Below are 23,274 nucleotides of genomic sequence, written 5' to 3'. Positions count from 1 at the left end.
AGCCAGATCTGGCTTCTAGGTTGTTTGCTTTCATACCTAGGGCAAAACCTCCACGTTCTAACCTTTAAAGTAACTTCTTAGCATCACTGGGCCACTGTTGAAGTGATATCAAGTAAGTCTATCCTCATTGCTGTTATTTTCACACACAACAATGGCTGGTTGACCCCTGAAGACATTGTTAGTCGCTTGCTGGGAAATGATCAGAGTCTCAGTGCAGTGGGATAGATAGTGCAAGTGGAAGCAAGATAAAAAAGATCCTGACATTCACTGCCAAAGATTCAAGGATGAGGCAGAATACAGTGTGCAGCCTTCTGGTCCTCAAGAGTTTTATTTCAGGTTAACCAGAGAGACTGAGAATACAGGGCTTCCTTTAAACAAAACTCTACTTTAAATCAGACCAAACAGCAGCACTCCTAAAAGGCAGGAATTACTTTATATTCTCGGTATTTTAAAGAGGTGGGGGGCAGAAAACCCAGAAAAGATTACACTAACTTTCCCCAATTTGGCGCCTTCCAAGTGGGCTGGACGGCCACTTTGCTGACCAGGGAGGCAGCAGCATGCTGGACCGGATGAGGTCCGGAACCAGCCACGGGATGATCTGTTCTGCGCCCATCCCCACCCGAGGGCACCGCTGCTGTTTGCGCGAGTGTCGCAGCTGCAATAACAGCTGCTCGGGACGCGCGTATTCCCTCCGCCGCCTGCTTACAGCAAGAAAGTCTCTGCACCCCGGAACTTAACTTCGCCCTTTCTTGGCCCGTCCTCAGTTGTGTTCGCGATGTCGCAACCGGCTGTCACTTTTTCCTTCCCCCCCCCTTTCCGGGAAGCCCCGGCGAGACGGCCAGCCTGCCTCGGTGCCCCTCTCTCCGCCTGGGATCGCGCCCCCCCTCCCACCCGCTCCTGCGCGTCCTTACCCCGGGCCCCGGCAGGAGTAGCAGCAGCAGCAGCAGCAGCGCGCCCAGCCGGAGGAGATCGCGACCGCCAGCCGAGCGCTCCCGCGCCCCCCGCTCCATGGCTCGCCCTCGCAGCCAGCACCGGGCCCGTCGCGGCGCAAAGCAGAAAGCCGGGCCCGCTCGGCAATCGCCGGCGCCCCTGCCTGCAGCGTGTCCGGCCCTTCCTCCTTCGGAGGCGGAGCTGAGCCGCAGGGAGCTTTCCCGGCAGCCACGCACCGGGAGGAGAGCCGGGCGGGCGGAAAAGCCGCGAGAGGGAGGTGCCGCGGCTGGGGCAGGGGGCTTTTCCCTCCGCCGGCCTGTCCCCGCCTGCTCTTGTCCTTCTCCGTCTGTGGACGCGGCTGTCCTAGGTAGCTCTGCACTCCCCGCTGTATAAATGGAAGAGGACTCTGTTCCTAGGAAGGCTCCGCCTCTGGCAAGCCAAAGATTTGATTTAATCAGCTCTGGAAATGGATCAACCTCCACCCGCACCTGCCCCAGGTGTATGTGACATCTGAATTCCCATAAACCTGAATCAACTCTCCTCAGGTCATGCTGGTTCGGGATCTCAGGTTATATAGTCGGAATTGCTGGCAGAGATCCAGATTAGGAAAGCTGTCACAGGCAGCTTCTGGAGTTTGGTATGTGTCTTTTGTTCATACATGATTTAGTACTTAACTACTGATTCTTGGCCTGGTTTGTGATTGCATGAATCTTTGCACTGGTGAGGGTTTAAACGTCTCCTCAAACAGCACAATTAAGAGGTAAATATCCTAGTAACAAGGGTCACAGTATCATGTCAAATATCATAGTAACAATTTCTAACCCACCCACCTCATGTTTTCTCCTATGAAGGGAACAATTACTCTGAAATTATACACCCCCAATACACATTTCTTTGCTATAAGAAAATGTTGATAGGGCTAACAAATCGGCCTGCAGAACTAGATGGGAGCAAAGATAAAGGTTTTCTATATCTCTTTGCTGCCCTCTAGTGGTCACCGAGAGTTTAACACCCTAGATCTGATAGCTTTAGTAGTAAAATATAAAATATTTGTATTATATATTTATATTATATTATATTATATTATATTATATTATATTATATTATATAAAATATCAGTGCCAAGGGACATACAAAAGGGATATAAAGATTTACTCAAAACCATAAAAATATTGGATGCCAACCTCTTCCAATGTTGAAAAATCTTCCAACAGTGGTACTTAGGAAATTTAAGGGCAGGATGATAGACACAATAATTTACGCCTAATCTTGTAAGAATTGTCAAATTGAAATCAGTCTATGCAGAATGCTTCATAAATATAATTCTGCACAAATTTTGCTCTATGAAAACCACTTGAATGTCATGGTGCTCATTTTAGAGTAATTGTGCTGTGAACCTGAAAAGGATCTTCCTCACTTTCCCACAAACTCATTACTCATTGGCACCTAATCCTTGCTACTGATTCTGATTGGTCAGTAGGATAAGCTGGAGATCACATTTTAGCTAGATTGATAAACAAACACAACTTTCCAGTTTTAATAGCCACTCAGGCAGGAGGAACCTGGAAGTATTAATTTATATAGCATGTAGAAACATGCTCGTTTATAGGGTTTATCATGGCCGCAACCAGGGCTTTTTTTATCATAGAACACACAGAACGGAATTCCAGCACCTTTGTTGGATGGAACCTTGTAGGGTAGGCAAGGCGGATTGTATGACGTGTGAGTTCCGACACCTTTTTTTTTTTTTAACAAAAAAAGCACTGGCCATAACCATTACAAGCAAAACTCATAATGCTTTCTCACTGAATCAATTTTCTCAGTGGGGATAGTATTTATTTATTAGATTGTACAAAAATAGAAAGTTAAGAATAAGTATCTTCTTTCGATAGGGAAAAATGCTCGATAAAATAGAGGGTGAAAAGAGTTTTAAAGAGTATGACAAAGGCTTCTATAATATAATGGCAATTTTGACTTGTAGACTAAGTCAGTCCAATGAAAAAAGTATATTTGCTATGCACATTGGCAGGAAAATTAAGTGGAAAAAGTCACCATGACCCTACCGTGCCTAAGTGCATTTCAGCTCTAATAAAAACACAACCCATGCATTTCTATTAGCTATTCATTAGTTCCAAAGGTCCTTGAACAAATACAATGGTGGCAAATACTGCTTAGCAAATGATTTTCATGAAGGCTCCTATTTAGTGTTTATATTCTATGCTATATTCATCATTCCTTGATGGACTTCATTTTCTGTTATCTTTCATAAGACCAAAGCAAATGCAATGAAATTCTTTTCTAAATTGTTTAAATTTCAAATTCAGACAAAACTTCTGGTGCTTCTGTGGCCAGAACAGCAGAGAGCAGAAGGGGGAAAAGGAAAGAATCAGCAGGGTGAGCTAGCCATGAATGTTTAAAAGAAATAAAATGGGAAAAATAAATTTATATAAATCCTCAACTAAAACCAGAAACTATACTGACTTATGAGCATGGTAGGTTTGTTGAGATGGAAATTAACCTGCATGGAACTAAGTCTTTGATCATGGGAATTTATGTCCTAAATGAGGACAAAGTATTGTTTTATAAATGATTTATGGAGAGATTAATAGGTTTCACTTATGAAAATTGGTATTTGTTGGAGGATTGGAATGAAATAATCTCCCCACAACTGGACAAAACTTCTGAGAAAAATATAAGATGAATTATCTGATAGATGAATATCTAAAGAAATAAAATTTACTAAGAATTTTAGAGAAAAAGAGACAGGATATGAATTCACATATAATTAGGGAACATTCTGAAGCTGTAAAAGAGATTAAATTAGGAAAAGTGCCTGGACTAGGTGAATTATAAGATTTTTATAAATATTTTGAGGATGAACTTTTACAACCTTTATAAAATGTGATAAACGCTATCCTACAGGGAGGAAAGATACCAGAATTGAATAGGCTAATATAGCATTAATACCTAACGAGGGATAAGATTTGACTTTAACAAAAACACTACAGCCTGATATTATTATTGAATAATGACTACAAATTGTTCACAACAATTATATCTGATAGACTGAAAATAATTTTGCAAGACTTTATTCATAAGATCAATGTGGGTTTTAACTAAAAGACAGTTAAAGGACAATGTTAGAAATCTGCCAGAGATTTTAGAATATTTAGAGCAACATAATGAAAAACAATACACATAGATTGTCTTAGATGCAAAAAACAGTCTTTGATAATTTGAACTGAGGTTTCTTATTCAAGATTTAGGAAGATGTGAATTTTGGGGAGAACTTTATAAAGTGGATAAGATTGATATACACTTCACAGAATGTACAAAGAATTTTTAACAGAGATCTAACAAAATCTTGTAAGATACAAAGAAACAAGACAGAGATGCCCACTATCTCCTCTCTTCTTTATTTGGATTATTGAAATAGTGAACCAAAGATAAGACAAGATAAAAGGATTGTGGGAGTAAAGATTAAAAAAGAAACTTATGTTAAAGTCTTTTGCAGATGACTTGGTGCTGGTTCTGGAAAACCCTTTAAAGGTAACTGCAATATTAATGGGCAAATTCAAATAATATGGTTCAATTAGCAGGTTTAAAGATTAATAAACAGAATATGAAGATGTTAACAAAGATTAAAAATAGAAGATCAAATAGAATTGATGAGTAAAACAGGTTTTATCTGGGTGCTAATATGATAAATATGAATTGTATATTATTTCAAAATAATTATGTTAAGACATGGAATGAGTTTTAAAAAGATAATTATACTATTGCTGGTGAGAATTTGTATGATAAAAATGAATGTCTTACCTAGAATGATATTTTTTGCTACAGACAGTACCTGTTTTGACTACTGATGCTCCATTTAAACAGTGGCAGAAATATCTACATTTGTATGGCAGGGGTTAATTATAAAGTGTTACAACAAAAGAGGAATATTGGGTTACAATATTTGAAATTGTATTTTGCAAGCTTGCTGTTTGGTTTGGGTTAGGGTTGGGTTTTTGGAGTTAGAAGGACATGACCTGACTCTTCAACACCTACAAGTCAAACTTACTGAATATCATGACTCAGAAATATGCTCCATTGTGTTGAAAGCTTAGAATCCTATAGTCATGACTAAAATTCTATTGAAAATATAGGGATGTGCTTCCAAATAAATGCACATAGGTCTAACCATTTGTATGATTGTAGCTAAGGGCTATCATCCTCCACAAACTTATTGGCAATGGATATTATTATTCTGTGAATTTAATGAACACATCTGGGATTTTTCTAACAAAAGGGGAGGTCAAAAGGCCCTTTAGCATAGATTTATCACTATATTGCTATTTCCACCCCAAAATATCCATTCCCTTGGCCACATCCAACAAATTCCAAGGAATCATTTAAAGCAGAGGTTCCCAACTTTTTGGGCACCAGGGACCGGTCGATCTCGTGGAGAAAAGTTTTTCCCTGAACCGGAGGGGGTGTGGTTTTGTGTGCTGCCTGCATCCCACAGATGGGGCTTTGCCAATGCTTTTTTTGTAAAAAAAAAAAAAAAAAGGTGCCGGAACTCACACGTCATACAACCTGCCTTGCCTACCCTACAAGGTTCCATCCCAAAAAGGTGCCGGAACTCCATTCTGGGCATTCTATGACAAAAACAAGCCCTGGGCTTTGTTTGTTTGTGCGGCCCAGTTGTTGGCATGCCACGGTCCAGTGCTGGTCCATGGACCGGGGGTTGGGGACCTCTGATTTAAAGCACAGTTGCAAATGTTTGGACATTGCATTTCACTGAAAAACAAAATGCAGCAATTAATTAAATAATAGGTTTTTTTTTTTTTAAGTACTGCAGTTGAACAAATAACCAGTAATGAGATCCCTGAAAGAAATGGCAGAGTTGCTACTGCCAGGAGCAATATAAGGCCAATGAGGTTTTCCATAAGGTTAGCTAAGGGGATTGAAACCGGATCACCTGGCTTTTCTCATAAATAGCTGCTCTGCAAAATGCTCTAGTGTGCTGAGCAGCTTCCACTGAAAATAATGGTGCCAATATAATCAAAAGATGTCAAGCAATGAATAAACAATGCTACGTTCAAGAGCCAGGTGTCTGGTTGTATCAAAGTATCAGTTAATGGCAAACTCTTCCAGGATAGCTTGATATACTGGTATGCTTGGATGGAAGTAGAGAAAAGGAAAGAAGAGCTGGAATCTCCCTCTATGGCAGTGTTTCTCAACCTTGACAATTTTAAGGCATGTGGACTTCAACTCCCAGAATTCCACAGCCAGCAATGCTGGCTGTGGAATTCTGGGAGTTGAAGTCCACATGCCTTAAAATTGTCAAGGTTGAGAAACACTGCTCTACGGATTAACAGGACAATGGGGAGGAGGGTGTTGTTGGAATCTAATGATTTGGAAGTGACCTTTTTTAAAAAAATGAATGAATCAATTAGGTCAGTTCTTAAATCAAACAAATGGCATGATAGGATTCCCAAGGTGCAATCATACACCTCATTCTTGGAGCTTTGCAGGGATTACAGAGAGATCCATCTTCTGTGTGTAACCCTCTTTGTGTTTCTACTTCTTCTATCACTCCAGAAAAATAATAACTCTTTATGCCTTTTGACTGGTAAAGCTAGAAATGTATGAGAGCTAAAGAAAAATTCATCATCTCACTTCAAGGCTGTTTGCAAGAAATTAAGAGCACCAGGTATCTAAAAAAAACAATTATGCCATAATCAAGAATTCAGAGATTCCATAGTAACAGGTAGTTCTTGAGTTACAACCGTTTGTTTAGTGACTGTTCAAAGTTACATCGGCACTGCAAAAAGTGACCTATGGCCGTTTTTTACATTTACAACTGTTGCAGCTTCCCTGTGATCACGTGATCAAAATCCAAATGCTTAGCAACTGGCATGTATTTATGACGGTTGCAGTGCTTCAGGGTCATGTAATCCCTTTTTGCAACCTTCTGGCAGGCAAAGTCAATGGGGGAGTCAGATTCTCTTAACAACTGTGTTATTGACTTAACAATTGAAGTGATTCACTTAACAACTATGGTAAGAAAGGTCATAAAATGGGGCAAAACTCGAGACTTCCGGTGGATCTGCGCGCGCGATGGCGGCTACTTTGTAGCCGTCCTCCTGGGAAAGTGTTAGAACTGCTAACACTAGCTGTTCTGTGGTTCAAAACCTCCTTCCCGGGCAAAGGGAGGGAGGAGAGTATCATCTGAATAGTGGTAGAGCCTCTGATGCACCCCCAAGGTTTTCTTTTGGGGGGTGAAAAGAGTGCTCCCACGGAGTTCAGATTGTCTCCGCTTCCCAGCTGTTTTTGTCTCTAGGGACAAAACAAGCCACTGCAACCACCTCCGCGATTAAAGTGATCTGGTGAGGTTTTTTAAAAGCGGACAGAGCTGAATAGAGGATTTTGTTTTTTCCGATCTTATTTGGATTTTAAATTTAAAGATTTACTTTTATTCCCTCTTTTTGTTTTCTTCTTTTGTTGAAAGGGAAAGTAAAATGGCGATCGGCAGGTTTTTTGGTGTTTTTTTTTTTAAATGATTGGAACGGAATGGAACGGATTTGATTATTTATAATGATTTTTTGATTTTTTGATTTTAGGAGGATTATTTTCCCTTTCTGTTTAACTTTTTTTTATTTTTTGAAGGATTTTTTTTTGTTTTTTGTATTTTTAAAAAATAACGGAATGGATTTTTTCTATTTAATTATTCTTTTTCTCTTTCCTTTTCCTTCTTTTTCTTAACTTTTTTCTTTTTATTATAATGATCTCCTTTTGAAGGAGTTTTTGATTTTTTGGAGTTAATCTCCCTTTTTTTTTGCTTAACTTTTTTTTTCCCTCCTTTTTTGGGTATTTTTTAAGAAGGAGTAAAGATTTTCTAAGATGGCTCCAAAGCGTCCAGTTATTCCCACAGCTCCTAAGGTAGTTTCTTCTTCGGTGATATCATCAGTGCAACAATCTAAATCAATAGTTTCACCCTCTCCTTTGGCACAGTTATTAACGGTAAAGGATTTGCAAGACATAATGGGAAATGCTATATCTCAAATCAGGGGAGAAGTGAAAGAGATCTTAGCGGAAAATAATAGGATTCTGAGGCAAGATATAGTTTTGGCTTTAAAAGGATTTGCCTCTGTTCTTGAAAAGTTGAACTTTCGTGTAGATGAGGTTGCAGACAAAGTGGAGCTGTTGGAGGGAAAACTTGAAGGCATGGAAAAAGAGATGGAAAATTCTCAAGATGAGATTCTTATGCTTCAGTATAGAGAAATGGAATATGCTTTAAGAATTAGAGGCTTGAGAGAGTCTCTGCAAGGAGATCTGAGAGAGATGATTGCAAATGACTTTGCTGTGATTCTGGACAGAGAAAAAGAGGAAATATTTAGTGAAATTGAAAAAAACATTTAGAGTTAACTCTGTGGTGGCAAAGCAAAGAAATCTGCCAAGAGATGTGGTAATTTATTTTGGGAAAAGATCCCTGCGCAATGAAATTATACAAGCTTTTTACAATAAGAGGTTTCAGATTGCTTCACAAGACGTTATAATTTTAAAGGAGATCCCATCTAAAATTTTAAGAAGAAGAAAGGAGTTTGCTTTTTTAGTAGATGAACTTAAAAAGAGGCGAATGTTGTTCAGATGGGATGTCCCGACTGGAATGGTGGTGAGTTATCTGGGGACACGTTATAGACTTAATACTGTTTTCAAAGCAAAAGAGTTTTACACTTCGGTCCTGGGGGTATGTTCATCGCCACTTATTATGTCTAAAGTTTTGGAAGAGAAGAAGGCAGAATTGCAGTCTGAAGAGCCTATATTGATGAAAATTGGGAAATTTCAGACTGAGGGGCCTCAACAAGTTGAGATGAAGGAGCAGAGGATAACTCGTGTAACACATAAACGCAAAGAAAAGGAGCAACAGTCTGCGGGAGAAGCAAGATCTATAAACTTTTTGAAGCAACCTTTAAGGGCAGATTTCCAAGCACTTCTCTCGAGGTTTTTGGATAAGAGAGATCGATAAAGAATGTATAGATTGTTTTCAGGTTATTGATAGATTACAGTTCACTGTGGATGGAATTGGTTATTGGTAAAGAGGAGAGAAGATTATGGAAATCGAATGAAAATTTTAGATAAGAAGTTTAAGTTTAGTAATTTAAGGAGTATTCAAAAGAGTATTTTGTTTTAATAGTATAACTAACATTTATATGTTTATTTTTGTGTTTGATGATAAAGAAAGAGGGATAAATTAGATTTTATATAATATAAGTATGATATTATGGAGATTGAATGAACATTTTAGATAGGTAGTGCATGTTTAGATATCTAAGGAGCATTTAAAGGAATATTTTGTTTTAAATATGTATAAGGGAATTTCAATGTTATAAGTAATGTTTATATGTGTGTTTTTGAGGGTGTTTATAAAGAATGATGGATAAACTTTAAATAATATAAGTATGACATTAGAAAATGTTTAGTTTTTTTTCTGACTAATTTACACTTAAAGCTCATAAAATTTTAAGGGTGGTTTAATTTTCTTATTAAATTTTTTTTTGGGGGGGTTCTTTTTTTTCTTTTTCTTCTTTTAATTTTTTATTATTATTATTATTTTTCTTAGTTTTATATTGGTGTTAGAGTATTTTATAATTTGTTTAATGATTGTAATCATAATTTTTTCTATTTTTTATATATTGGTCTTAAAGTATTTTATAATTTGTTTAATTATTGTAATTAATTGTTTATGGTTTACATGTGTTTAAAAATTTTTCTTTTAAGTTTTAACTAAGCCTGTATTCAGCTCTGGGAAGGTTGGGGGAGGGTTGGGGAGGGTTGGGAGGGTTTGGGGAGGGGAATCTCTTTTTTTGTAAAATTTTAAAAATTTTCAATAAAAAAAAGGGGCAAAACTCACTTAAAAACTTTAATTTAGCAATGGAAATTTTGGGCTCAATTGTGTCATGTATCAAGGACTACCTATATTTATTTATTTTTAAATAATATATTTATTTGCAAAGAAATAAATATTGATAAACCAGAGGAAAGTCATAGAACAAAATACAGTTAAAAAAAATATAAGGAACAACCATATGACACTTGTTATTTGCTAATATCAGAATTATAAGGTATTGGCTTTCTAGCTAAGCTCTTCCTTTCTTCATTCACAAGAGGTGAAACGGAAAAAAGATGTCCATCTCATTGCCCTTCTCAGCAATTTATCTGAATCAGGGTGGGCAACCCGTTCCTTAAACTATCTTAAACCAACATTGGCAATGCTGATTGGGGTTGATAGCAGGCAAAATTCAAAGGTTTTGAAATCTGTGGAACTTGATGCATCAGCTTTTTCTAACAGTTTTAATTATTTACACACTCAATATGTGTGTTTGTATGAATATAAATTGGCCATATGGGTGAGAAAAGGGAGTCTCAACCTTCACACTTTAAATCCCACCAAAGAATCTTGTTCCTGCCAAAGTAAAAACAAAGTTTTCCAATAAGGATATAGCTATATTTAAAGGGATTCCTTTGGCTCCAGTTAGCTCTTTGAAGTAGAGCTAGGCCCAGGAGGTAGGCAACTGTGGCTCTTTTATGACTCGTGGACTTCAACTCCCAGAATTCCTGACCCACCATGGCTCAGCTTGGAAACCTCTCCATTTCCCCTCAGCATGGCTGGCTCAGGAATTCTGGGAGTTGAAGTCCACGAATCATAAAAGAGCCAAGGCTGCCTACCCCTGACTGCTAGGGGAATGTAGGAGACCAGCAATTTCTGAATATGATAAATAAATAAGAAACAGGCTTCCAGGCATGCTACCATATTGTAGTAGGGTATATTTATAGAATCTCAAAAGCTGGTCTGAAACCTTGACACGCCTTCTTAAGGCCAACAAAGTCAAGGCAAGGCTGTTTGGAGTCCTTTTCTCATCCTTTCTCAGGGCTGAGCAACCATTTCATTTCTCCTTTCCCTTCCCTTCTCAACACAGCTAAATTCCCAACAGCTCCTAATACCAAGCCTCTTGAAGCTCTTCCAGGCCAGGATGCGCTTTGCCTAGACATGCAATAGCTTTGCCTCAGTTGTATTCAGTTGGAGTCTAGCTCTGCTCTCCTTCTCCCTGTCCCGACTCCCTTTCTCATTTGGAGAGTAGTGCCACGTTCCAACTAGACCACTTCTGTAACCTCATGGCATTTACCACTGCTTGAGAAACTTTCTAGGCTGCTTTTGATTGGCTGGGACAGTGAGTGATAGTTTAAGTCCCCGAGGAAAGCCCACTTCTCTCCATATTCTCTTTCAGCCCTTTGGCAAAAGGATTTAATAAGGCATGCATCTTTCCAGAGAACTGGCCTTCTGAATGTGCACTGGAAAGACCAAATGCCAAAAGTAGTGGGTGTGACTAGGGCAGGGGTAGGCAACCTTGGCTCTTTTATGACTCATGGACTTCAACTCCCAAAATTCCTAAGCCAGCCATGCTGGCTCAGGAATTCTGGGAGTTGAAGTCCACGAGCCATAAAAGAGCCAAGGTTGCCTACCCCTGGACTAGGGCAAAAACTGAACGCAATATTACAATTCGATAAAGCAAATAAAATTACTCTCCCTCTCGCCAGCTATTTTATAATTTCTCCTTCTGTCCCAGCAGTGTAAAAGCAAAGTCCAGTACAGGTAGTCCTCAACATACAACCATAATTGAGCCCAAAATTTCTGTTGCTAAGTGAAACATTTGTTAAGTGAATTTGCCTCATTTTATGACCTTTCTTACCACATTTGTTAAGTGAATCTGGTTTCCCCATTGACTTTGCTTATAAGGTCAAAAAAAGTGATCACGTGACCCCAGGACACTGTAATCATAAATCATGATGGTTGCAGTGTCCTGGGGTCACGTGATCACCTTTTTTCATGGCCGAGCATCTGAATTTTGATCACATGACCATTTGGATGCTGCAATGTTTGTAAGTGTGAAAAACAGTCACAAGTCATTTTTTTCAGTGCCATTGTAGCTTCAAACGGTCACTAAATGAACTGTATTCCTGATTTTTGTAGGCCAGTTTTACTAGCCCCTTTCCTATGCTATCCGTTTTCTGCTTATCCATTTTCCAAACAAGGAATGAGTGCCCTCTAGTGAATAGAAACAGCTCACACACTTTGAAGGCTAAAAAAAGGGTTGAAGTCAAGGCCACGGTATTATTCAAATTATCTGGCCAGCATTATCTAGATGTGCCCGGAATCAAGTAAATGCATTCTGATCTACTTGTGTACAAAAGTACAAAATATATTAAGTACAGAATAGAATAAATCCACTGAGTTCAAACTACTAACAAGAATCAACTAATAATTGATGAAGACTAGATTAAAAAAAGGCAATCATTAAACTCTGTAGGTTTAAAGGATTCTCACCTGTCATTTACTTATTGTATATTTTGTGCAAACTGACACATGTACTTAGAAGTCAAGCACCAGAAGCCATGAATGCTCCAACGCTGGAAGTTTTTAAGAAGAGACTGGACAGCCATTTGTCTGAAATGGTATAGAGTTTCCTACCTGAGCAGGGGGGTGGACAAGATGACCTCCAAGGTCCCTTCCAACATCATCATCATCATCATTATCAAATATACATATGAAGAAATATGCATAATACTACAAATCTATACCAACCCAGCTGGGAGAAGGTCTCATTAAAACTGGCGGATAGGCAAGCATAGGATTGAGATTGTAAATTTGCCGTGGTTTCTTTTCTCGTGTCAAAATTGAGAGGAACGTAACAATTTAGCATCCCCCAAAACAAATATCAAAAATACGGCGGGAAAATATCTGCATTGCGCGTTACCGACACCCTTACCTCGAGTTGGCGCCGATCACGTGAACAGCATCATAGCAATGCGATTGGCTCTAGAAAAGGGGCGTATCCTTAGGCCCCACGTAGCGTATAAATAGAGACGCAGGCCGTCTATTCGGTCTTTTCATCGTGGGGTCGACGGCGCGTGAGGTGTGTGTTTGCCGCGCGCTTTTTTTTCGCTGGTGTAGTTGCTAGGATAGAATTCCCTGTGCTTATACCTGCACTGCAGTAATCTGAACGATCGTTAAGTGACAAACGTTTGCAGCTTTTTACAGTATATCTCTTCGATGTCATCTAGCGGTCGTTGGGGTTTTTGCGGCCTACAGATGTGCAGTGGTCCCGATTGCGGTTGGAGCCTGGCGGATGTTTTTGACCCAGGACTTATTTTCGGGTCAAAACGCATGGAATTTGAGCAGACGCGTTGGTCACGGTTGTGGCCCAGTATAGGCGGAATCACGTCGTGCCTCGCTGCTCTGATTTTGGGGGCTGGCTTACTAACTGCACTCGTGCACCTTGCCTAAGGGGGTTCAAGCTCTCTCCCAACGGCAATTACTGGCTTTTAGAGCCAGTTTTACGAAACCACGGAACTGGTGAACTGAGAAGATGGGGGGGGGGAATGCATTGCGTTATACAGTAGTTTTGAGAAATGTTTTTGACAACGACTCGCGGTTGAGTTTGATGTGCCCTTGAATGTATTGTCCTCAGTGCTGAGAAACGCCGTCCGTGAAAAGGGAGACTTTGGGGCTTATAGTATTGTATAGGCTTGTGGTCAAGCCCTTGCCAGGGTAATAATTGGGCAGTAGGTTATAGTTTGCTTTTGCAAGAACTAGGGAGAGGTCCGGTATATCTCTTGATTCCAGAGGTAGATTTGTGAGCTTTGGACTATGACTAAAGCCCCTCCCCCCACTTAATGCTTTCAGATGTGTTGTGCTCCTTACTTCTGTAATGCTTTAGTTTGCATATTTGAAAAAGAAGTTGGAATTGGTGTATAGGGAATTGTTCACTTGCCATATAAAAAAAATAGAACTTTATTCTAGATTATGATGACAGTGTATGCTTTCCCCCCCCTCAAATGTGCAAGTGCCAGCAGTCCTGCAGTGAAGCTGATTGGAAGGTGCTTAGAGCAAACAAAAGTTTTCCACACAGTGGAATTTATGAGCACACGGGGATGACTACTGTGGATGTGGTTAAAAGAGGAGTGAAATTCATGGGTGACATGTCTAATATGATTAGTCTTAAAGACCCAAAAGGTTTCCCCTACATTGTTAGCATCATGTCTCCAAAGAACTGCAGTAGGGGAGGGATATGTCTGCATCTCCTTGTGAGCACATCAAAATAAACCTTTTTAATCTTGTTGCTGGGTGATCTAAATTGGGAACACTATGCTGGCTGCTGTGATGATATTTTTTAGCGTGTTAGACTGCTGATGCAGATGAAGAGACACTATATCTGAGCCACCAGCATCAGTTGCCCAGGTGGAGGTAATGGTGTCCTAGCTCTTAATGTTCAATGATATGTTCTTGTTTTTTTTTAAAGACAAAACTAATTTTGTTAGGTTTGAGCAAAAATATCTCAGTATTCCTAAATTACTACCCCAATTTCTGCTTTTTTGCTCTAGGTATGCCAAGATTCTCTTGATGTTGAATGAAAATCTCTGGAACCAACTACCACTTGTTGAACAAAGCAACACAAAGAGGACCGATGTGGGGATGTTCTGAATCTAGATAAATAAAATTTAAAACTCTTTGCTTTGGATATTTTTTTTCCAGATAGGTTTGAAGCACTGCCTTTGAACTAGTGCATGGCCCATTCATGGTCTCACTGGCTACGCTACAGTGCAAAAATAAAAAGCTTGCTTATAACTGGTGTTGCTCAGCTTAAACCTGAGTGATTCTTTTAAAGACAAGTTACAATCCATCTCATGCTTAATGTTAAAATATGTAAGTTCCTCAAAAAACTGCAGTGAATATTCAGGGCTTGATCATCTGGAAAGAGTATTATGTAGGAGTGCTTCAATTTTATCTTGTTTGCTAGAATATCTGAAGATAACGTGAATTAAAGGAGGAAAGATTGGCTTGTTGGGCTCTTACTATTTGACAGTCTTTGCATAATCCTATCTTCAAAGATTATAGGAACAACCTAGCATTGGGAGAAAGTGTGTAAAGCCCTACTCAGACAAGCTATAATGCACTGCAGACTGCCATCTCCTTGGTGCCATATTTCATCAAAAAGCACATGTCCACCTTTGGCACGCTAATGGAGCATCCAAGAAAAGCCAGTAGTCAAAGGTAGGGTGATCCACTGCTAATTTCCTTCCATGGTGCTTAGGACAATTTCAATGGAAACAGGTTTTAGAACAAACCAGATTTCAAAAACAGCCCTCTGATTTAGCCACAACTTAAAACCAAATCTTACAACCAAAGAGTTCTTTGCAAAGAACCACTCAAGCATGTGTGTAACTGACAACTTGTCAACAATCACATCTTTAATGCTACTGAGTATAGTAATGAGCCTATTAAGAGTGCGAACATGTTGAGTGTAGCTTGAAATTAGGTTTTACCAATATTTTAAGGGTAAATTGATCTATTCCTGGATACATTTTTTTCTTTCAGGTAACAGTTAAAGTTCTATAGAGCAGCCTCTCAACCTTTTTCACCAAGAGCAGGGATAGGCAACCTTGGCTCTTTTATGACTTGTGGACTTCAACTCCCAGAATTCTGGTTCAGGAATTTTGGGAGTTGAAGTCCGTGAGTCATAAAAGCCAAAGTTGCCTACCCCTGACCTAGAGGAACTCTTAAAATTTTCACACCTCTGGGACCTCTGCATAAATATAATTATATCTACAGTTAAGTCAAGATCTCTTGAAGGATCTGGGCAAAACTTTAGTAATGCTATAAAATAAATTGATGCTGGTCAGATTAGCATAATCATAATGTGATTGTAATGCAACCCAATCTGGGTTATTGTGACACAGTGGATACTATCAATTTGACTTAAGTTTGCAATGCTAAACCATGGCCTCTGGTTTAATGTAAACACATAGGCTGTCCCATCTAGTTTCTTTGTTGTTAATTGTGAAGTCGTATCCGACCCATCGGAACCCCATGGACAACGTTCCTCCAGGCCTTCCTGTCCTCTTTACCATCTTCTGGAGTCCATTTAAGCTCATGCCTACTGCTTCAGTGACTCCATCCAGCCACCTCATTCTCTGTCGTCCCCTTCTTCTATTGCCCTCAGTCTTTCCCAGTGTAGTTCCTAGTGTCTGGTTATTTAGGGAAAAGACCTGAACCCTTTATTGTGCATGGCTATGCCAACCTACCAAAAATAGTGCCATAAAAAACAATAAGAGACGCAAGTTAAGATATGCAAGAAAGCGGTAAGTGAGCACCTGTCCAGCCTAGACGAGTTCAAATCACCAGGACCAGATGGATTACACCCCAGGGTTTTCAAGGAACTGGCAGATGTGATCTCAGAACCATTGAACTATATTTTTCAAAGACCCTGGAGCACTGGGGAACTACCGGAGGACTGGAAAAGAGCTGATGTAGTTCCCATCTACAAAAAAGGAAAAAAAAATGGACCCAGGAAATTATAGACCTGTCATCCTGACCTCAATACCTGGGAAGATTCTGGAAAAGATAATCAAACAACGAATTGGCAAACACCTAGAGGCAAACAGTCATTACTAAAAGCCAACATGGGTTTGTCAAAAACAGATCATGCCAGACATATCTTATTGCATTCTTTGACCAAGTGACAAAATTAGTGGACCAGAGGAATGCTGTGGATATAATTTACTTGGACTTCAGTAAGGCATTTGATAAAATAGATCACAACTTATTACTCGATAAGATAAAAAAATGTGGGTTAGACAGCACCACCACCAGATAGATTTGTAGCTGGCTGACTGGCCTTACTCAGCTTGTGGTCCTCAATGAAACTGCATCTACATGGAGGGAAGTGTGTAGTGGGGTGCCCCAGGGCTCTGTTCTGGGCCCAGTACTCTTCAACATCTTCATCAATGATTTGGACGAGGGGATAGTTGGGGAAATCATCAAATATGCAGACGACACCAAGCTGGCAGGAATAGCCAACACTCCAGAAGACAGGCTTAGGATACAGGAGGATCTGGACAGACTTGAACACTGGGCGCTGTCTAACAAAATGAAATTCAATGGTGAAAAAAATAAGGTTCTACATTTAGGCAAGAAAAACAAAATGTACAGGTATAGCAAAGGGGGTATCTTGCTCAATAGTAGTAACTGTGAGAGGGATCTCGAAGTCCTAGTGGACAATCATTTAAATATGAGCCAGCAGTGTGCTGCAGCTGCCAAAAAAGCCAACACAGTGCTAGGCTGCATTAACAGAGGGATAGAATCAAGATCACGTGAAGTATTAATACCACTTTACAATGCCTTGGTAAGGCCACACTTGGAATACTGCATCCAGTTTTGGTCACCACGATGTAAAAAGGATGTTGACAATCTAGAATGAGTACAGAGAAGAGCAACAAAGATGATCAGGGGACTGGAGGCTAAAGCATATAAGGAACGGTTGCTGGAATTGGGTATGTCTAGTTTAATGACAAGAAGGACGAGGGGGGACATGATAGCAGTATTCCAATATCTCAGGGGCTGCCACAAAGAAGAGGGAGTCAAGCTATTTTCCAAGGTGCCTGAAGGCAGGACAAGAAGCAACAGATGGAAACTAATTAAGGAGAGAAGCAACCTAGAACTAAGGAAACTTCCTGACAGAACAATTAACCAGTGGAACAACTTGCCTCCAGAAGTGGTGAATGCTCCAACACTGGAAGTTTTTAAGAAGAGACTGGACAGCCATTTGTCTGAAATGGTATAGGGTTTCCTGCCTGAGCAGGGGGTTGGACTAGATGACCTCCAAGGTCCCTTGCAATAATAATTATTATTATTATTATGTAGTTGTTAATGCCTTGTTATTTAGGGAAAAGGCCTGCACCCTTTGTTGTGTATCTGGTCTTGGGCACAGCTTTAAATTATATCTTGTTGAGATGCTGACTGTAAATGAACAGGCAGCTGACCAAGAGATACAACCACTTCTTACTGAGCAGCAATTTTGGAGAAATTTCCTGAAACATTTGATTGAATAGTTTGCACAGTTGTAACAATGAACCATGTTTTAGATCACTCTATCAATACAGAAAAAAACTCTTGTTCTTAAGGATTGTTGCAAGTCTTCCTATCTGGGAAGCTAATTCTGTTATTTAGAAAATAAGACTTGTGGTGGCATCCCCTAAACCTTGCTTTACAAATGGAAGAAAATGTTTTTATATACTGTAACAACAACAACAAAAATCTCCCCAGACCTTCTGTTTGGAGCAAGATTCAGGGAGCCTGTAGGAATGTAAAATAAATCCTAAAGAGCTGTATACTATTTAAATTCTTGAGCTTTTTATGCTCTACGCAAGAGGTGTCAAACTGCCGGCCTGTGGACCAGATACATCATAGTGAAACCGTGCCCACCTCTGCCAGCAATCGCAAAAAGTTGCGACATGTCGCGACACATCATGTGACGTTGCAAGTTTGACACCTGCTCTAGGCTCAATCCCCGAACAATCTTGAATACTCTTGGCTTAGAGAACTGGCTAGCGCCAGGTGACATGAGACATGATCTATTTTGCCTGATTGCTCCCACAGAAAATACATCTTTCATGAGTACTGGCTATAAGAGCTGAAATGAGAATTATAGAATATGATTTGGAATTTTTTCAGTATTTCAGTCTCATTGAACAATGAGTACTATATTCCTGAATATGCATCCACACTTCTACCCCACCAAACATCAAAACAGATCTTTGACATGGGATAAGTTTATTTGAAAAAACAAAGCAAGCCCACTGTAGTAACCCACACAGTCTGATTATGAAGTGCAGTAAATGTACTTGTGCCAACCTGGATAACTGATTACATATTTGTGCATCTAGTATTTTGACTTATTGTACAGAGGGGGAAAAAAAGCTGTGAATAAGACATGCAGATTTAAGAGGAAGGCAAATGCTTTCATTGAGATGAGAAGAATAGTACATAAAATGGAATGGTCCCAGAGTTGAGGTAACAAAATAGTTGTCCAAATAATATGAATATGTCAATATATTAAATGCATAATTTCTAATAGGTTTCAGGCAAGGTGCTTTTAAAAAACTTCAATCAGCTTCATTTAGAGATTGCAAATCATGAGAAATTTGGACGCAGGAACCTAACACAACATACAAAAAAGATTTTAAAAATATGTAAAGCGTAGTACACTATCAAGGAGTGAACTCCATAGCTCACCTGCTTTCTTTGTAAAGTAAATTAACATTCTTTCAACAAGTAGTTGGCAATACTGAGTATCAAGAAACACTCATTGCTTACGTAGAGTTCAGAAGAGTTAAGATTCGGTAGATGTGTTTAGTCCATACAGAAAAGGAACAGCAAGGCAGTGTTCTCTTGGCCATTCTCACTTGTAGTGCTTTGGTGTTGTTACTTTCATACAAGAATACCAAGCCAGCCTACAAGCTGCTTTCGTTATGTTGACAAAAAATCAGCCGTAATCAAGATTTACACCTCCTTAAATGATTAAACGAGGATCCACTATATAGTTAGGAAGAAAGACAGCTGGTTGGTGAAAGTGAATGGCTCCTTCCATGCAATCATTTCTAATGAGTACATGCGTGGTCTAGGCATTTCCATGTGTAGTCAACTCCCAGAGCCATCATTAATCACAATTGCAATTATAATGCACTAACTAGAAGGCTTACTGTAGTAGTTTGGTCTCATGGCTTTATCTTAAATTTATTTGTTTTTCTAAAGAATCACAAAATCCCTTAACCAATTCTGTATGTTTGCATGTTTTATATGGCTACTCATTTCCAAGAAACTCAATTTCGTATGAAAAAAATAAGTTACTATGTATAATCTACATGGATTGACAATATCACCTATACATCCAATGTACATTCTTAGCTCCAGAAACCATTTCAAAATTGCTTGACACAAGCTATTGGGACTGCAGGAGTGAAGAACATGTCACTTCCATTTTATATCTCCAGCTGCTTCAGAGCAGAAAGTCTTCCAGTTAGACATGTTCATGTCTTATTGAAAACAAGTTCCATATGGCTGGATGAGACAAACTGCCAGTGTTCAGGGTGTATCCTGAATTACTGCACATCCATGTGGATCAAAGCTGTTGGATCAATAGCTGCTAGTTGGATTTCTTTCTAGTTTACTGCAGAAGAGTGCATATTAACTACTAGGTTTAAAGCCTAGCAGAAATGGAACTAATGCTCTAAAGTCAATAGAGAGCCATAACTGGAGCAATTATTGGCAGAAGCAATTTTATCTTTAAAAAAATAAAACATGGCACAAGGACAAAATCAGCTAGACTGTTTCATTTGAAAGAGAACAAGAAAACGACATCTGTTAATACTGTAAACTTCAGTCTTCACATTCATGGTTGTTCCAATTCAGTATCTTCAGAAAATTTCAAAGGGCACATAGATGAGCGGGGGTCCATGACTGAGTGCATTAGAGGAATATAAACATCGTCCATGTTTGGCATGACAAAAATTTTCTGCAAGGTATAATAACTGAGTTAGAATGTAATTCAAATGTAAAATTAGGAAAAATTAAATACACCAAACTCTTAATTTTGGACTCTCCCACCAGGCCAAGTAGAATTCTAAACAGGTTTATTTGAATCAAGTAACATCATAGGTCATTAGTAAACATCTACCTTAAGCTTAGATTTGGATCAGAGTTGTCAAGGGTATTAAAGCAATATTGCTTTTTACAGGCTACAAGATCTTATGTTCCATTACATTTCAGCAAACATTTTAAAAAAATAGTTGACTCCTATCTGCTATTGTTCCTTGCCCCCATCATTCCAAATTTTTAAAGGAAATAGCTAAAAAAATTGAATAGATTTAACAGTTCAATAAATTCAAGATGAACAGAATTCTAGAAATATAGTCAATAGAAAAGTATGAGCAATAATTTATTCAAACTATGTATTTGTCCCAGATCAAAACCAGTCTTTCTTTATGAGATTATCCACAATAATATTCCTTCTAATTATTTGGTATCTCTTAAATGAAATAAAATCAGGCATTATGCCCCTATTTTAAAAATATGAGCACAGAAGGTATTTTAGTGTGGATACGGCACACTTCAGGTCCAAAGACAAAGTATTTCAGAGTACCAGTGATCTCACTTGGTGCCTCTTTTCAGATAGTCCTTGACTTAGAGCTGTTTATTTAGTGATTGTTTAAAGTATTACACTGAAAAAAGTGACTTATGATCATTTTTCATATGACCATTCCAGCATCCCCATGGTCACATGATTAAAATTTGGGTGCTTGGCAGCCTATATTTATGAGGTTATGGTGTCTGGGAGTCATGTGATCACTTTTTGTGGCCTTCTGACAAGCAAAGTCAATGGGGAAGAGTCACTTAGCAACTGCACCAATAAAGGAGAATATTTATAGCTCTGGGTTGAAATGAGGCATGCTTGGTGCTGTCTGAGCTTGGTTACATTCTACCATCTTCAAGCTTAATGGCTTAGCTAATGTCTCACTTATTCTTTTAACACAATTAATGCTAATGGTATTTGAAGTACCTGGAATTCTTGTTCTAGTTTCTTCTCTATCCACTCAGTCACATGAACCAAAGTCACTTCTCTTTCACCAAGTTTTGGCCGAGCTTTTAGCTCCAGGTAAGGGGGTCTTCGGAAACCGTACCTGAAGATAAAGAAAATGTTGCAGGTTTAGAGATGTTTCTATCTCATATTTTATGCCATATTTTCTTGAAGGCCTCTGGGAGAATATAATTCGTGCTCAGCTAAGATGAGACGTGTTTATCTAAAGCTGTCCTGGGATATTCTTGTACAAACAGAAATTTTAATCTAGAAATATGTCCATGACTACATCATGCTCCCCAACCCCAATCTTGCTGGCTTCTGGGACTTGTGGTTTCAGACATCTGAAGCACTCTAGGTCAGGGACGGTTATACTACCTCATATAGCCTAATCTTGTGCATTTGCTTTTTATGTTCAAGGATTTTGTGCTTGGAGGCAGCTTGGAGGCTCTAAACCAGGCCTGCACAATTCACAGAGGGGAAACACTCACTGATAAATTAAAAATAACTGTGGGCTGCAAAGGAATATCTGGCATACCAATCAGCTATTTGGCAGCAGGTGGAGTGGCAGTGGGACTGAAGCTGGCAGCAATGGTGAGTCTTGGAGATGCTTAGCAATGCATCTTTTGGGACAATAGTGAATTTATTACTGTTTTAAAAAGCTTCAGCACACAAGGTTGCTTGGCTGGCTGCACGCAGCCCACAGGTCGTGTATTGTGCAGGACTAAACTATTGTGTTCAACAAAATATTTATTCCAAGTGAGTACATATCTCAACATTCAAAACAGTCTCACTTTCCTCTAGTTCAGGGGTATAGTTTCATTTCTTCTAGGTACCCTGTAAACAGATGTGTCCAATTTACAATATGTCATTGTGAGATCAGATATATATTAACAATTATTGTTATTGCTGAAGTCTAGTACCGAACTAATACTAGTTGGTGAAGGATTTTATCTCTGAAAAATTTTATGCACCAGACTTATAACTGAGATTAAGTCCTAATTATCTAGCAGTAGGTACTATGATTCTCTCAAGAATGACCACAGTAAGAAATCAAATCAGCACCTTCTTACATTTTTACTTGTGGGGAGCACATGCCATGGATTTTGTAACTTGTTAACTAACATAGTTACTTTGTATTTTAATTTAATTTATTTCTCTCCTTTATGTGGATTTATCAAACCACTATAAACTGGAATGTAGGAAAACATTTTATCCTATCACTATATGGATTGATTGATAGCTTCTAACATTCCTAAACTGAAAAGATAAATTACAGAAGAATGGATGGATACTATTTCCTGATAAGAAAAAAACTGTTGGTGCAAAACTGTTGTCTGGTACTTTCTTCATGAACTTCAAACAACTTTTGTAGTTGATTTATTACTCAAAGGAGAGATTACTTTTTTCTTGTCCAATCAACTTTCCTCTTGCATTTTCTTTGTTGTGTTAACTATTAAAAGGAATGTAAGATGGGTCTTGGGGTTCTCCCTTTTCATAGGGAGATCCCACTTTATCAGGGTACCCTAATAAATGGCTTTTAAATGATCTTCCGTCTGGGTTGCTTATTGGGAAGGTAAACTGAGGCAGAACCTAGAGCCAAGATTTGGCTATCACTTATCATTAACCCTTTTTCCAATACAGTTTAAAACAATTATGTATTGTTGGACTAAGATAATGTTTTCTGTATTGAATTACGCTCTGCTCCTCCTAGAGCAGGGGTCTCCATCCCCTGGTCCGTGGACCGGCACCAAACTGCGGCATGCCAGAAACCGGTCTGCACAAACAAGCAAAGCCCTAACCGCAGGATGCAGGCAGTACATGAAACCACGCCCCCTCTAGTCCGCAGAAAAACCTCTCTCCACGGAACCGGTCCCTGGTG

General features: G+C 39.1%; 2 protein-coding genes, 1 long non-coding RNA gene and 2 other non-coding genes across 15 annotated transcripts in view; 3 read left to right on the top strand and 2 right to left on the bottom strand.

The window, feature by feature from the left end:
• ERN1 (endoplasmic reticulum to nucleus signaling 1) overlaps positions 1-1,538 on the bottom strand; it is an 84,088-nt gene extending 82,550 nt beyond the window's left edge. Inside the window, exon 1 of the mRNA XM_039326851.1 lies at positions 912-1,538. Coding sequence (XP_039182785.1) covers positions 912-1,010 — 99 coding nt within the window. The 5' untranslated portion in view covers positions 1,011-1,538. The remainder of the gene's footprint in view (positions 1-911) is intronic.
• On the top strand, positions 1,433-22,941 carry LOC120300607. Of its 2 annotated transcripts, none has more exons than XR_005554694.1 (4): positions 1,433-1,567; positions 14,362-15,031; positions 21,813-21,986; positions 22,596-22,941. It is a non-coding gene; the product is annotated as an uncharacterized LOC120300607 (long non-coding RNA). The 2 variants fall into 2 exon arrangements; XR_005554695.1 differs by lacking the exon at positions 1,433-1,567 and adding an exon at positions 11,895-12,893.
• On the top strand, positions 14,135-14,198 carry LOC120300608. The gene has a single exon (XR_005554696.1). It is a non-coding gene; the product is annotated as a small nucleolar RNA SNORD104 (small nucleolar RNA).
• Positions 14,522-14,658, top strand: LOC120300609. Its single transcript, XR_005554697.1, has one exon. It is a non-coding gene; the product is annotated as a small nucleolar RNA SNORA50 (small nucleolar RNA).
• Positions 18,573-23,274, bottom strand: part of TEX2 (testis expressed 2) — a 102,185-nt gene continuing 97,483 nt past the window's right edge. For all 10 annotated transcript variants that reach the window (XM_039326842.1, XM_039326848.1, XM_039326840.1 and 7 more), the window contains 2 exons: positions 21,375-21,495; positions 18,573-20,330 (listed from right to left, as the gene is read on the bottom strand). In XM_039326842.1, the coding sequence (XP_039182776.1) occupies positions 20,208-20,330; positions 21,375-21,495 (244 nt within the window). In that variant the 3' untranslated portion in view covers positions 18,573-20,207. The remainder of the gene's footprint in view (positions 20,331-21,374; positions 21,496-23,274) is intronic.

Source organism: Crotalus tigris, unplaced genomic scaffold (genome assembly GCF_016545835.1).
Source record: "Crotalus tigris isolate CLP2741 ecotype Arizona unplaced genomic scaffold, ASM1654583v1 scf7180000024345.2110221, whole genome shotgun sequence".
Taxonomy (NCBI): domain Eukaryota; kingdom Metazoa; phylum Chordata; class Lepidosauria; order Squamata; family Viperidae; genus Crotalus; species Crotalus tigris.
This window is presented reverse-complemented; position numbering and strand designations above follow the sequence as displayed.